This window comes from Brachyhypopomus gauderio, unplaced genomic scaffold, assembly GCF_052324685.1.
Source record: "Brachyhypopomus gauderio isolate BG-103 unplaced genomic scaffold, BGAUD_0.2 sc47, whole genome shotgun sequence".
In the NCBI taxonomy this organism is placed as follows: domain Eukaryota; kingdom Metazoa; phylum Chordata; class Actinopteri; order Gymnotiformes; family Hypopomidae; genus Brachyhypopomus; species Brachyhypopomus gauderio.
Window position 1 is genome coordinate 2,933,303 of NW_027506873.1, and position 15,446 is coordinate 2,948,748.

The following is a 15,446-nucleotide window of genomic DNA, read 5'->3' on the forward strand; positions in this document are numbered from 1 at the left end:
AATTGTTTCAGATATTAATATCGGAATCGGTGCATCCCTAAATTGACACATGTGCACGTTTTACTTCCAAGCTCCGCGCCCCCCCTGCAATAGCTCCGCGCCCCACCTAGGGGGCGCGCCCCCCACTTTGGGAACCACTGACCTAAGAGGCCGAGCCAATGTGTGTTCATCACACGGTGTGTGTGCAGGAGAGCGTGGAGAGGGAGTGCTTGTTGAGGGCTCATCTGGAGGAGAGAGAGAGGATGCAGGCTTCACACACATCCCAGCTGGAGCAGCTCAGATTACAGCTCGACTCTCAGCTCCAAGACACCCACAAAATACACAAGCAGAAAGTAAGATCCCACACCCACACGATACGCACACGCAAAAATGCCTCTTCTGCCGTACCCAGTCGGGTGTTTATGTGTATAAAGATGGTGAGAGTTGTTTGTATTTGTTTGTTTTTCTTGTGTGTGTGTTTAGGAGTTAGAAGTGCAGAAGATGATGGAGCAACTGGACATGAAATCCAAAGAGCTCAAAACTCAGGAACTGCTACTCCAAACTCAGGTACTTTACCTGCGTTATTTGAGTGTGTGTGGGTGTGTGTGTGTGTGTGTGTGTGTATGTGGGTGTGTGTGTGTGTGGGTGTGCTACTCCAAACTCAGGTACTTTACCTGCGTTATTTGAGTGTGTGTGTGGTTGTGTGTGTGTGTGTGTGCTACTCCAAACTCAGGTATTTTACCTGCTTTATTTGAGTGTGTGTGTGGGTGTGTGTGTGTGTATGTGGGTGTGCTACTCCAAACTCAGGTACTTTACCTGCGTTATTTGAGTGTGTGGGTGTGTGTGTGTATGTAGGTGTGCTACTCCATGCTCAGGTACTTTACCTGCTTTATTTGAGTGTGTGTAGGTGTGTGTGTGCTACTCCGTGCTCAGGTACTTTACCTGCTTTATTTGAGTGTGTGTAGGTGTGTGTGTGCTACTCCAAACTCAGGTACTTTAGCTGCTTTATTTGAGTGTGTGTAGGTGTGTGTGTGCTACTCCAAACTCAGGTACTTTACCTGCTTTATTTGAGTGTGTGTAGGTGTGTGTGTGCTACTCCGTGCTCAGGTACTTTACCTGCTTTATTTGAGTGTGTGTAGGTGTGTGTGTGCTACTCCAAACTCAGGTACTTTACCTGCTTTATTTGAGTGTGTGTAGGTGTGCGTGTGCTACTCCAAACTCAGGTACTTTAGCTGCTTTATTTGAGTGTGTGTAGGTGTGTGTGTGCTACTCCAAACTCAGGTACTTTAGCTACTTTGAGCGTGTATGTGCAAATGGTACACTGAGCTCCATTGTATTAGGTGCCCTTATAGCTTTACTTATAAGTTACTAATCATTCGTCAGTCAGTTCTTTGTGCTGAGAAGTTAACTGAGTCAATGACCTGTTTTGAAGGAAAAAAATGAATAGGTCATGTCTGGAGTGTGCGTGTGCGTGCATGCATGTGTGTGTATCTTCAGTCCAGTCACTCAACTGCCTGATAAAATGATCTGTGTGTGTTCGTACTGTTGGTCTGTAGGCTGCAGATTTGAAGAAGAGGAGACAACAGCTGAGTGAGGAAGAAGATGAAGTTGAGAAGGGGATAGAGGTGCGTGTGAGTGTGTGTGTGACCAGGTGTATGTGTGTGTGTGTGCGTGTGTATCTGAGAGTGTGTGGCCAGGTGTGTGTGTGTGTGTGTATCTGAGAGTGTATGACCAGGTGTGTGTGTGTGTGTGTGTGTGTGTGTGTGTGTGTGTGTGTGTGTGTTTGTCATTGTGAACTGTTATGCTAGGTTGTGTGTGTCCCCCAGGTGTGTGTGTGTGTGTGTGTGTGTGTGTGTCATTGTGAACTATTATGCTAGGTTGTGTGTGTCCCCCAGGGGTGTGTGTGTGTGTGTGTGTGTGTGTGTGTGTGTGTGTGTGTGTGTGTGTGTGTGTGTGTCATTGTGAACTGTTATACTAGGTTGTGTGTCTGTGTGTCCCCCAGGCTCTCTCACGTGTCCTGAGAGAACGGGACAGTCTGCGTGCGGAGCTGGACAGACTAAGAGATGAGAGGAGGAGAGAAAGGGAGGAGCTGGAAAAAGAGAGAGAGGGAAGGAGGAGGGAGAGGGAGGAGAGCAGAAGGATGATGGAGGAGAGAGAGAAGCTACTGAGCAATACAGTGCTTCTACAGGATAGATGTGATGAACTCCACAGAAGGCTCAGGTAATACACACACACACACACACACACACACACACCCCCACACCCCCATATACACACAAACATGCTATAATACACATCCTGAAGACTTGGGTAATGTATACGTATACCAACTTCTGTCGATGTGCTGGAGGTTTAGATAATATATACACGCATACGCATGTGCGGGCACACACACACACACACACACACACCCCTGGGGGACACACACAACCTAGCATAATAGTTCACAATGACACACACACACACACACACACACACACACACACACACACACCCCTGGGGGACACACACAACCTAGCATAACAGTTCACAATGACAAACACACACACACACACACATTAGCTTTGACAGAGTCAGTACTGGTCTCTGGTGACACAAATGCACGGTACACAGAGTGTGTACAATGTACAGATCTGTGTTGGTGTGGTTTGTGTCTGTCAGCGAGGTGGAGCAGAGAGAGCATGGAGACGATAACCTGGAGAGAAAGAAACAGGAGGAGGGCAAGGAGAAGAGCAGAGAGAAGGAGGGCTCCCTCGGAGTGGAGGAAATGGAACCTCCTCTCTCCCCTGTGCCCACCTCCCACAACAACCACAGCAGCATAGACGAGTATGTGGGGGGTGTGTGTGTGGGTGGGGAGGGAGGCTGTCCGATTGTATGTATTTATCATATGTTTATATACTCGTTTGTAATCTCCTCTCTCTCTCTCTCTCTCTCTAGCTTGCGGGAGTATATCTCGTGTGAAGGTGTCTCTCTGCAGAGAGCACGACGGTTCTTGGAGAAAGAGACCCGCTGTCTGAGAGCGAGACAGGCAGCACTAAGGACGGCCCACCCCAGCCCGCAGAGGTCCGCTGCAAGAGGTTCTGCTCAGCCTCTCTGCCAGGTCCGTCAAGTCTAGTCAGTTTTATTTATAAAGCGCTTTTTACAAAACATGGTGTCACAAAGCAGCTTCACGAGCGCATGGGTCCAGATCCCTAATGAGCAAGACGGGGGCGAGTGTGGCAGAGACAAACTCCCTAGGTGGATTAGGAAGAAACCTTGGGAGGACCAAGACCCCAAAGGGAAGCCATGCTCCATTGGCCCAGCAACTTTAAGTTCATATTTATAGTCCTGTGTCTATCTGAGCAGTCACAGTCTCTCCAATAGGGATGCTGGGCCTCAGGTAGGATGCTGGCCGTATTGGCACATGCATCCACGGCATCAGCACATCCACTGGCAACCCAGAGCATCTTCTAGCTGCTTTATGGAATTGTCTTTGTAGAAACATGTAGTCAAGATACAGAATGCAGGTTAAATATGTAAAATCAAATTAAACTTCCATATATATAGTACACGTGCCAGTGATTTAGCATGTGGCTCCAGCAGGCTTATCCCTAGCAGTATAACTAAAGGGAGGGGCCTGGAGGTGACCACAGGCATGAGGGTACTGAGACATTACTCTGCCTTCGGCTGTAATCTTGTCGTTTTCGGAGCTGAGCGCAATCCTGCGCTTTGAGAGAGCAGCAGGTGAGATGGATTATGGTATGCAGTGAGTTCACTCGGATATTGTGGAGGACTATTTAATGCTTTATAGGCCAACAGAAGAATTTTAAAATCAGTTTGATATTTAACCAGGAGCCAGTGCAACGCTGAGAGAGTAGGACTAATGTGATGCACTTCTCAAGGCCTAGTTAGGACTCTGGCTCTTGGATTCAAGTTGGAATGCAGCAAGTTGGACTTTCTTTAGGGACTGTTTAGAGCATCCAGTTAAAAGACAGTTACAGTAGTCCAATCTTGATGAGAGAGTGGGCCAGTTTCTCTGCATCTGATACCGAACGTACATGTCTCAGCTTGGCAATATTACATGAAGTTGCAAAGGCAGCATTAGTGACATTGCATATGTGTGTGAAAAATGAAAGATGCAAATCACTAGAGACACCTAAACTTTTAGCAGGAGATTCAGGTGTTACTGAAAAGCCATCTAGTGTAATAAGAAGATTTGACCAATTGCTTCTTGCAATCCAAGAAGTAACACCTCAGTCTTATCAGAATTTAGAAGAAGAAAATTAGACACCATCCAGTTCTTTATTTCTTGGATGCAGTTCTCAGTTTTGGTAGTAGTATTGACATCATCCAAATTAGAAGATATATATAACTGAGTATCATCTGCATAGCAATGGAAGCTAATACCATGACTACAAATGCTTGCTAGCATATATAATAGAATAACATGGGACCCAATACAGATCCTTATGAGCATTCATTATTTTCAAGTACAAATTGGTAACGATCGTTCAGGTAGGATTTGAACCAGGACAGTGATTGACCTCAGACCTCTTTATCTGAGAATATTAAGAGATTGTTAACTACTTTAGACGGTTTCAGTGCCGTGGTGGGTCTAAGCACATTAGGTCTTGCAGTGCCTACAGCCATGTAGCCAGGTCAGATAGGAGACAGTAGGAAGCATGAGTGTAGTTCCTATTAGATGTTCTGCTCCGCTGTGCTGTAGGAGGTGAGTGAGCTGGAGAAGCTGAGGGAGACGGTCCAGAAGGACCACACGCTCCTGAGAAAGAAGGAGGAGAGACTCGGCCAGCTGGAGACCTCACTGGCAGAGGAGGTAACACACACACACACACACACGTATGCCTGCACCCACACACTTACGTACAAACCCACATTAATACCTACCTGGGCTTTACAATGTTTTTCTCAGCTGTCATGTGATGAAGGCGAGCGGCTGGTGGGAGATCGGAGAGTCTCATTTGATGTCAGAGACTCAGAGACGAGCAGAGACGAGTATGGCCAAGAGGAGACGAGTGAGAGACACACTCCATGTGCATGCACAAAACACACACACGGGCAGACATTTTGAGAAGGCACTAATTTTGGTTTTCACAAAGTTTACTACCACAGTTTTTTTATGGTGGCAATGTGTATTGATTCTAGATTGTGATTAGATGAATTGCAATTAATTGCAAAGTCATTCCCTGTGATGAAAATGACTTTCTCACAAAAATTACTGCATTCCAGCTTCTCCATTTCAGCCCTACAAAATGGCATAAGATAATTTCAGTGTTGATCTCGTTAGTTCAGGAGAAAAAAAGTTAATGAGGATAAGACAGCTTGACATCAATCTGTCATGATGATTAGAAGAGAAGACTGGTTGCTTTAAAAGGGTAGTGGTGCTTTTACGTTTTCTCCTGTGAACTATGGTCACCTCCAAGGAAACACGTTCAGTCATCATTGCATCAAAAGTGTTTCACAGGCAAGGACAGTGTGGCCTTGTACGATGCACCCCAATCAACCATTTATCCAGTCACTAAGGACTTTGGGGAGAGTGCTTCAGTTGCATGAAGGAGGCTTCAGGGAGCGTCTCCTACAGTAGTGTCTCCTACAGTAGTGTCTCCTACAGGAGCGTCTCCTACAGAGGAGGCAGCTATGAGCCTCCTCACACCATCAAAGTGTGGGGTGACTCCCAATGTTGCCTAAGCAAAGCACAGCCATGAATAAGGGAAGGTATCAAAACATCCTTCCAGAACAACTTCTCCCAACGATTCAGGAGCAGTTTAGCAGCAATTAACAATTATGGACTGTTAATAATTGTACTTCATTATATCACATAAACATTTGACAAAAGGTTCTTAAAAAAATAAACTGAGGAAGCAAACTGTGAAAACTAAAAATTTGCCCACAACTGTAAGCAGCTCTAGAGTCCACTCTGGTCTTGTTGGTTCATAGTTGTCTGATGTTTTTATCTCTCTAGCAGTAATACACCCAAACCCTGGTCTTCCTCTCTGTTTCAGCACATGCAGTGCCAGTGAAAGTGCAGCAGTTAGCAGAGTCCCTGCAGCAGATCTCTGGCCAGCTGAACACGGTGCTGGGTGCACTGGGATCTCTCACTGGGAGGACCGTCCAGCCCCTCCCTCAGCCACCTCCGTCCTCCTCCTTCCCTCCTGCCCCGTCCTGGGCATGGACACCAAGCCCCGCCTCCTCTTCATTGGCCAATCAGAACAGTTTCTTACACTGTTCTGTCCCAAAAACACACGGGTCTGACCTTCATTTGAACTCCCACTGGAGCAAACTCTTCCCTGGTACGTAGAGACAGACACACCCCAAACATTAGCAGTGATGAGCAGTGGTCACCTCAGTGGGCTGCAGTGATTTTCACTAATGCTTCATTTCTTCATCACTCGTAAAACCTTTGAATACAAATAGAAACTTCTGCCTCTCCCTCAAGCACAAACCAGTCACTGCTGGAGTTATAGCCTTTTTTGCATAGTTGATGACCTCCATTGATTTTCTGTGCTTGGATAATGCCGATCTTTTCCAGTGCAAGTGTGGTGCAGTGTAGAGACCTGCTGTGTCAAATTAGCTTCAGAAATCTAAATCGCACTACCTGTATTAAGACTGCTCTGATTTTAGGAGTTTCCATGGATACCAGTGCCCGCTATCCCATGAGGGCTACCAGAGCATATTGTGGATACACTCCAGCAAGGTGACTACACACACTTGCACACCAGTGCAGGCTCGGTCACAATCTCTCACTCTCACTCACAGGGTCAGTGCTGCTGTTGATTTTGAAAGGAAAATTGATGAACTCATACAGTGCTTTTCCATTATGTGTGTGTGTGTGGGTGTGTAGTCACTCCTCTGAGCTAGATGGCCAGAGGCTGCAGAGACTGATTGAAGACAACAAAAGGTGGCTGGAATCACAACGCAAAGACCCAAATGTGTATCCTTTCACAATCTCTCTCTCCCCCTCAGCTTATACACATGTATGTATCACACACAAACCAGTACGGGAACAGAATGCATCATATTTTCACACACACTCTCTTGCACCCTTGTACTCTCCTGAACCTCTGCCCAGGCCTCTCTTCACACGCTACCCAGCTGCCCCACCCACCAATGGGCTGGTCCAGCTCGGCCTGGACGAGAACAATCAGATCAAGGTCTACCATTACCGAAGAGGCACAACCCACTGATGTCCATGTATGTCCAGTGCAAACATCAGTGGATAGACAGAATACAAACATGCCATCAGCATGTACACATTACAGGTGATGTTGCTGACAAAGTCAAGTCAGATTTAGCATAGTACTTTGAAATTCCTTTTTGATAAAAACATTATCTAATTGAAATTCAGATGGTATATCTAACTGTAATTAGTGATTAAGGTATTTCCGCCTACATAACACATTGCAGTGGAGGATTATACTTATTACGATGGCGGTGGCAGTGTTGGATGTGACTAAAACGAGCTTGAACGTCGTCTTTCCTGCAGGTGCTGAACCTGCGCTCTGGCGTGTCCCGCATGGCGGTGGTGTCCTTGAGGGAGTTGTACTCCAACCTGCAGAAAGGGATGGACCAGGAAGTGGAGGTTACAGCTAAGGTCCTCCTCCACAAAGCAGCGGAGTCCAATGGCTTCATCAGGCAGGACGTGGACACAGCTCTGGACAGCATGGTGCAGAACTGCACCCCCATTCGGAGCATGAACGCCCTTCTCGCTGGAGGACTCTGGTCAGTTAGTCTGCAGTGAGCTTTAAACTGTGGCTTTCAGATAGCAACAACAGTCACAAGAAGCTAACACAGCACTAATTTTGGCTGCTGTTTTTTGCTGCTGTTTTTACCTCTTCATTGTTCTTTCAAAATATTGCCCTGGCCTATATCAATATTTTTAGTTATTTATCCTCTTATATATTATTTTTATTGCGTTCCATCTCCGCTCTGCTGATCCAAACTGCCCTTCACAATGCTTAAAAAATAGGCTAGTTAGCTAGCTCACAGAGGACATACAAACATTTTCTGTTTAAAAAATACAGGATGTACACTAACTGGTGCAAACTAAGCAATCGAATAGAATATGATCATTTTATTGTGCACTTAGATCATACATAAGGGTATTAAGTTTCTTTATAGAAGCTAAAAGTTGTACTGTATACATTGATTGGATGGATTAATAGTTATTACCTTATTTTTTTGAATGCCCTAATTTTTTTCCTTCTGTTTTCCTTAAAAGTCTGAATGCTGCAGTAAGAAAGTGTACTGCTCGGCACTTGGCTACTTTGGTAGAGAAGATTGGTGCTGGCCAGTTATTGTCTGGGGCGAAAGACGTCACACCGCGAATTATTCCTGTCAGTCTCCAAGTTGGCACAGGACTCTTCACAAGAAACCAGGTTAGTACTGGGATCAGAACGAGAATTCTACAAAGCTTATTCAGTTTCCCAGATAGTAATCTTTTACTGATTCTTTTAGTCTCCTAGTGTGATACTCTGAAGTCAGCAAATGCTGCTAAATTGTAGAGTAATAGAAGCACTATCGTGTCTTCTAGACACAGACAGCCTTGTAAACTTGTGCCCTGGTAAGATAAATGGTTGGTGTGCTGCGAGTTACGGGTCTCTCACTCTCGGTTCTCTCCTGTTTTGGGGTCTGTTCCTCGTCTCAGGCGCTTGGGCCGGCGTATCCTGCTGTTCCTGTCCTCCCACCATGACTTTGATAAGATGGTGGAAAAGTACATCCCTGCCAAAGACCTGGCAACCATCAGGGACACTGTCCACACTCTGAAATCCAAGGTAGCGATTCATGTTTGGATACATGATGAGGATTTTTTATCCCATCCACTATGCCCCATGTTTACTCACTAAACAAACTTATTCACAAAACTTTTAGGTGAAACAGACTGCAATAAAAAACCATCTAAACTGTGATGGTAGACATATATTGTAAACAAATACTCGAGTACAGGGCAGTGTGTGGCACCACACATTGTATTTACAGTAGGGCATGCACAGTGTAGTCCCAGACCCAGTAGTTAAAGGACAGAGCATGGTTCAAAATGAACCGGCTTGAATTTCAAATACATTTATCAAAAAACTATTCTTTCAGAAAGTCATTCCACTGATATGCTAAGAGATGCCAGAGATAAAAAAGATAAAAGATTGACCAGAAATACTATAATTCCTATATTAATTAATAATATTTATAATATTGATAATAATCATTCCAGAGAGTTACCATAGTTACCAAATATTGTCACTTTAATTGAATGAAATCTTTCTAGGTTAAGAAAATGCTTCTGTAATAACCCAGTGCTGTCCAGGGTTGATTTATTGATCATTGTTCCTTTTAAATGTTCTTTTTATAGAGCTGGTTAGGGAACTCTACCCCCGCAAGCCACAACTGGTTGAGCAGAAGGTGCTCCCTCTGCTCTGGTAGCTCCTGGGGACCTCCAGCAACAGTGGTACGGTCCACGGGAGGGGTGGAAGCGTGACGGGGCCACTGTCCACCTATGCCAAGCCCTTCATGCCCACATGGGTCCGGCGCTGCTGGACTGTGCTGCTTCCCAACCTTCCAATATCCGCAAGAGACTAAGAGAGTTTGTGAAGAACCTCCCGATCACCTGAGAGCTGCCAGCCAGACCTCCAGACCAAAATAAAGCCCAACATGGATTCTACTTGAAGATGGAGATGTTTGTGCATTTCTTACTGTGCCTGCACTCTAAATGAAAGAGAGAGGAAGAAAGTCAAACGTTTTTAACATTTTGAATGAGCAGAAAGCTAAATCCTTAAACTCAGAAGTCCTTTTAAATAAGGAGCACAGATTTTAGTGAATCACATCAGGTTTAACACGCCTAGGAGCTCTGCTCTGTTTGCACTTTGAAATACTAACACTTATCATGATAACTGTTGTCATGGTGACTATAGATATATATTGTTCTATGATTGTTATTTTCTTTTCTTTTTTTTGGCCCACCTCCACCCCCCCCCCCCCCCCCCCCCCCCCCCCATCTTTGGAGGACAACTTTGTTTTAATATCAAATAATAGATCAAATAATAACAATTCTGTATAATAAAGTGATGACAATTATTGGGGTTAGGTGGACCATGAGAGGATAGAATATAGAAAGAAAAGAAGGGAGAGAGAGAAAAAGAGAAAAGACAGGAGGGCGGGGAAGAAAAAAAAAACATACATACATATATACAAATATATACATATATATACACACGCATATATAAAAAAAAAGATATATATAAAAATAAATAATAAAAAAAAACCAACCAGCTCAAATGACCACTGCAAAGTAGAGCAGAAAGTGTACCCAAGACATACAGCACAAATGACTGATGTATATATATGTGTGAATGTGTGTTTATGTGCAACACAAAAGTGCAACATAGGATAAATGTACAGAATGTACTTGCCAGCGAGGGTAGAGAGCTGCGAAAACTTCCCCCCCAGAGGCCAGAGGTAGGCAGAGAAAGGCCCGGGAATCCCACCCGCCCACGGCCCCCCCAGGAGCTGTGGAGTCCCAGGGCTGCACTTGCCTGTTGACATATCCTGAGGTAACTGTGCAGAATGTAATTTATCACATGCACAAGGAACAACGATCTATAGTCTTTTTGTTTGGTATGCGCAATGTGACTTTTCAATGAAGAGTCTTAAATGGTTGTTTTTAAAAAAGAAAAAGCTATGATTCACAGAATTACTTTTGTACTGTATTGCTAATAAGTGTAATGGCACAGTATTAGCTTAATATATGCTGTATGATGTTGCAGTATGTAATGTACATTTTGCAGATAGATGAACACTCCTTTAATGAGGTACTAACTAATTGATTATGGTCTATGTTATAAGTGGGACCTGTCCTAGACTTTTGCATGACCAGGTATATTGGTGGAGTAAACAGAATATGTTTGTACTTTAGATGTATTTTCATGCACAGATGTTTGAATAACTTTGCATGTAAAACAGATGTATTTTTGGTGAATTGTAACAAACAAAACATTTGCTGAAATCTAGCATCACACTAACATACAGTAAATAGTAAATAAAGTCATGCCCAGAGCTGTAATTCTCATTCCGTATTGTGCCAGTCTTAGCTATTTCCATATCTAATGTTCAGTTATATGGAATGTTTTTCAAGAAGGGGTAAGACAGAGATTGATTTTATATATATAATACAATGTTTATTTCTGTAAGCTCTAATGATTACATTTGAACACACACATACACAAGAAGATTCCAGGTGTGTAACAAGTGTACTAAAGAAAAAGATATAGAGACTAATAAAAACCTTCACTACCTAAATTGCAGTGAAGTACTCAAGGCTTTCCAGAGTGTTCAACAAATCAATAAGTAAGCCTTCTCTCAATAATCTCTTGCAAGTAATATAGGATCCTGCATGAGTAACAGTGTGTAGTAAAAGAAAGTTCTGATTTCTCTGTTTGAGAAAAGTTCAGATTTTTTATTTCATAAATTTGTGAGCAACATCTAGAGCGTTTGCAGTGCCAGTAATTTTCCAAATGATCATTTATCTCATGCATAATGAGCATATCTTTGATGGTTTTGTCTCATCTTAGTGGAGGATTCTTGATGAGGCGTGTGGTCTCTGTATCATCCTGGAGAGTTCTCAAGTGTTCAGTATTAGCCACTTTTATTTCTAGGATGGCAAAAGAGAGCCAAAGGAATTCTTGTTGTTTGAACAGGTCAAACGAGCAAAATCATGTATAACTTCCTTATGAATTCTGTTCCCATACTTAAGGAATTTTTAAGTGCATAAGTCTTAATGACTGGTTAAGGATGTTTTTCAGGTCTTCATATTAAAAGTTGTGCTGTAAATAAGTGAGTCTGCAGGTATTTGATGATTAGTATTTAGTATTTACACATGTCTCTATGTTCAACAGGGGCTGCATTAGTAAGGAGCGTATAATTTTGGCAGTACTGTTACAACGCCTGCTGAAATCCTACCCCCTCATGATCTCAGGTTTGCAATGTCTGACTGACATGACTGACATGTCTTTTGTTTTGGTGACTTATCTAGATATGTAGCTTGTAAAGCACATGTCTCTTTTCAGACAACCAAAATATTTTATATAACCAAAATATAATTTTCTTCCGAAACATTTTTTTCAAGCTATGATGAATGAAGCAACAGTTGCAAATGCAAATATAGCTGCAAGCGGCGATTGGCGGGTTCACACACGACTAGGCATTTTGGCCTCAATAGGCAAAAAGAAGCCCAAAATGTCCTTTAGACCCAAAAGTGAAAAGAAGCTGTTTCAGTGGAAAAAATGCTTAAATAAATCAATGTGCAAAAAAAGATTCCATTGATGCACTAAAAGCCCAAAAGGTTCAAAATTATTTTTGTATTGGCAAAATGATTTAGATCACAGAACTAAATCACATGCTGAGATCGGCTTTGTGGTGTGTTTGTGTGGTATTTCATGTGAGCAATAGTTTTCAGTCAGTTCTGGAATTTGGCCACTAGATGGAGCCCAAGTACAACCATACTGATATCTCATTAATCTCAGAAATGAAATAGGACATTTTGGTGAATTAAAAGGTTCATTTCTGGTCAGGCAGTGCACTTTTTGTTATGAGATGTAATTTCAATGTTATAGAACTCATTGATCTGAATCATACATGACCCATTACTTGTCTGTATTCTGCATAACAAGATTGCAGCATGAGTTTAAATGATTTCTAAGGTTTTTGGGTACTGTAGCGCCCCCGATAGGCCAATTTGAAACAGACTTGGCATACCTCACAAGGACCTCAGGCTATAAAAGGCTTTCAAATTGGGAGTTGATCGCTTACATGGTTTATGAGTTCTAGCAATATAGGTCATATATGGCATGGCCACAATGATATAGTGGGAAACTTTAGAGTCTACAGTTTATGCTCATACCATAATTGGATAACATTCCTAGGAGTTCCTGATTCCTGAGTTCAAACTCCTCCAAACCCCCCTGATACAACATCTACAAAGAAGAAACCAGGAGCTGAAGTGACATTAACACAGTTGTTCTGTAGACGTGTTTCTCCACTTTTTTTCCCCATCTGCGTTTACGAGCACAGTGTGAGCGTTGCATCATCTCCTCCACCCGTCTAACTACACTTCTCCATCCCGGTGGTGGAGCTCACAGTGTTGGTCAGGGCGGAGTGTCTGATGGTGCAGGTGTAGCTGTGTCCAGAATTCCAGCGTTCGGCGCTGAGATTCAGGAAGCTGCTCCGTGAGAACGTGCCATCGGTCTGGCGCCGAGACGCTGTCTGGACCTCAGGACCCGCCATGGTGGTGGTGTCCTCGGACCAGGACAGGGTGGCGTCGCCACGCCCCCAGAGGGTAGAGCCTGGGAGGGAGCCAGGACCAATAGGGACGGGGGAGACGCGGGACGAGCTGGAGAAAAGGATGAGTGAGTGAGACAGGGAGAGAGATGAGAGAGAGAGAGATTAGAGAGGGAGATGAGAGAGGGTTTGAAATAAAATGAACCTTTATTGTCATTACACACTGTACGTGTACATTTGCACAACGAAATTGGCTTACAGCCCCTCCCCCCTCCCCCCTTGGTGCAAATAGAAAAGTTTAATATAAACAGTTTAAATAACAGATTAAGAGCTATGATTAACTATACAGGGCATGAGCATAAATTATCTAAGCTCTCCTGTATACACACTAAGCTCTGCTATTAACATTTGCAGCATCAATTATTGCACATTGTATTTTAGCAGCATCGGTTATTGCACTTGTCCCTGTAGGCAGACAAAACATCTGCCTACCGATGAACTCTATAGTGTTTGTTTAATAGGGATATGGCCCTGTTATAAAAACTCTATAGTGTTTGTTTAATAGGGATATGGCCCTGTTATAAAAACTCTCTCAAACCGTTTGTTCTTGTTTTGAGGTGTAACGTCTGTCCGAGGGCAGCAGTTCAAACATCTTATGTCCTGGTACTGTACTTGATCATTTGGGTTTGGGTTTTTGGCCGCTATCATATTTTACTCTTAGTTCAGGAGCAACCACAACTCTAAATAAACAAGTAATTTATCATGATTTATTAGCTCTCAATAAAGTCACTTTATTGTTGTGAAGATTTAATATGTTTTGCTTTAAGCTGTTTAAACATTTGCTGATTACAGTTATGATTTTATGTTGACAGTTGTGACGTCGGGTGCAGCGTGAAGGACGAGACACAAGTCCTTGCTTGACAACAGGCAGCACGTTTAATGGACAACAGATGGCGCTGTATGAGCACGTACAAAATCAACTGGCATTGAATCACGTAATGTCATCTGAGATACACAAGAGGCAAAATTTAATATCTTGAAAAGAAGACTTCAGCAATGTCAATAGGCGCAATATCTGTCCCATCATGTTGTTAGTGGTGAATGTCACTTGTCCATTGTCTCATGTAACGTTTGTGCTGTTTTGCATCACTCTTAAAACACTTGGCTATACTGTCTTTCTATTCTACAGTGCTGTGCATGATTCAATCTACTAGTTCACTGAGCAACTATAAACTGAATATATTTTAGATTTAAACTTCATTTTCACTCCAGATGAAATGCTTACACATAGGAGTGAAACAGGCCTACTTATATTTATATTATTTTGTTGTTTCCACCACAAACAACAGAACAATGCAGGTTTTACTTCAACTGCTTCTTGAAGAGTGTTATCAGAATATCTTAATAGGTGTAAGTGTTGAAGCCATATGTTAATAAAGAAGTTAAGATGAAAGATTTGAAAGACAGATTGACAGATTTTAGAAAATGCAGTTTGAAGAATAGCTGAGGTGGACTATATTCTGCTTTTGAGTCATAGAGGTAGATAACAATAGCTCGAACTGTAAAATAAACTCCCATTTGTTTACTATAGGCAAAACAGACTGCTAATGATTCCCACTCAGCTACTCTGCATTTGGCTACCATTGTAAGCTTTGAAAACCAATGCCTATGGTTATCACAGCTTACGTGAAGTAAGAGCAAGGATAAAAGATTGAACTTGTGCTGAACTAACTTTTGAACTTGTTCAACAGAACTTTGAACGTGACACTGAACAGAACTCGTGTCATTTTAACCAGTCCTACTCTCAGCTGGTGTGGCGTATCTGTTTTCTTCATAGATCTGTAGCAGTGAGCCCTCACTGTTATCTCGTTAGCCTTACTTTTGCCTGATACTTCCATCAGAAATACAAACATGTTTTTAAAAGGCATTTCTAGTACTAGGACAGGTTGGTTCGTTACTAAAAACAACATCACTTCATTAGACTGCCACCTCAGGCTAGCTAGCTAACTAGCGTCAGCCACTTACCTTCAAAATTTCAGAGGTAGGATGAAACGTAGAACTTGAAACCCTTTTCAAGTTTACTCTGTGGCGTTGTACTTGATGCTCTGACAATACGACGCACATCGTTGACGGGAACTCCAAGAGGCACCTTGTGAATTTAGGCTCGGCCATAGGCTTCCGCATACCAACCGGAAATATAGTAACAT

At 42.9% G+C, this 15,446-nt stretch overlaps 1 protein-coding gene and 1 long non-coding RNA gene across 2 annotated transcripts; one reads left to right on the top strand and one right to left on the bottom strand.

Moving 5' to 3' along the window:
- The first annotated feature begins 1,505 nt into the window (after positions 1-1,505).
- LOC143487603 (centrosomal protein of 164 kDa-like) lies at positions 1,506-9,943 on the top strand. Its single transcript, XM_076986635.1, has 14 exons — positions 1,506-1,604; positions 1,982-2,199; positions 2,641-2,805; positions 2,917-3,079; positions 4,685-4,792; positions 4,889-4,991; positions 5,979-6,266; positions 6,598-6,670; positions 6,818-6,907; positions 7,046-7,235; positions 7,460-7,695; positions 8,195-8,351; positions 8,621-8,747; positions 9,320-9,943. The coding sequence occupies exons 2-10, from the start codon at positions 2,120-2,122 to the stop codon at positions 7,158-7,160; spliced, it is 1,185 nt and encodes a 394-aa protein (XP_076842750.1). The 5' UTR covers positions 1,506-1,604; positions 1,982-2,119; the 3' UTR covers positions 7,161-7,235; positions 7,460-7,695; positions 8,195-8,351; positions 8,621-8,747; positions 9,320-9,943.
- Positions 9,944-10,640: 697 nt separating this feature from the next.
- On the bottom strand, positions 10,641-15,439 carry LOC143487604 (uncharacterized). Its single transcript, XR_013124308.1, has 2 exons — positions 15,265-15,439; positions 10,641-13,351 (listed from the first exon to the last, which is right to left on the bottom strand). It is a non-coding gene; the product is annotated as an uncharacterized LOC143487604 (long non-coding RNA).
- Between the last annotated feature and the right edge of the window lie 7 nt (positions 15,440-15,446).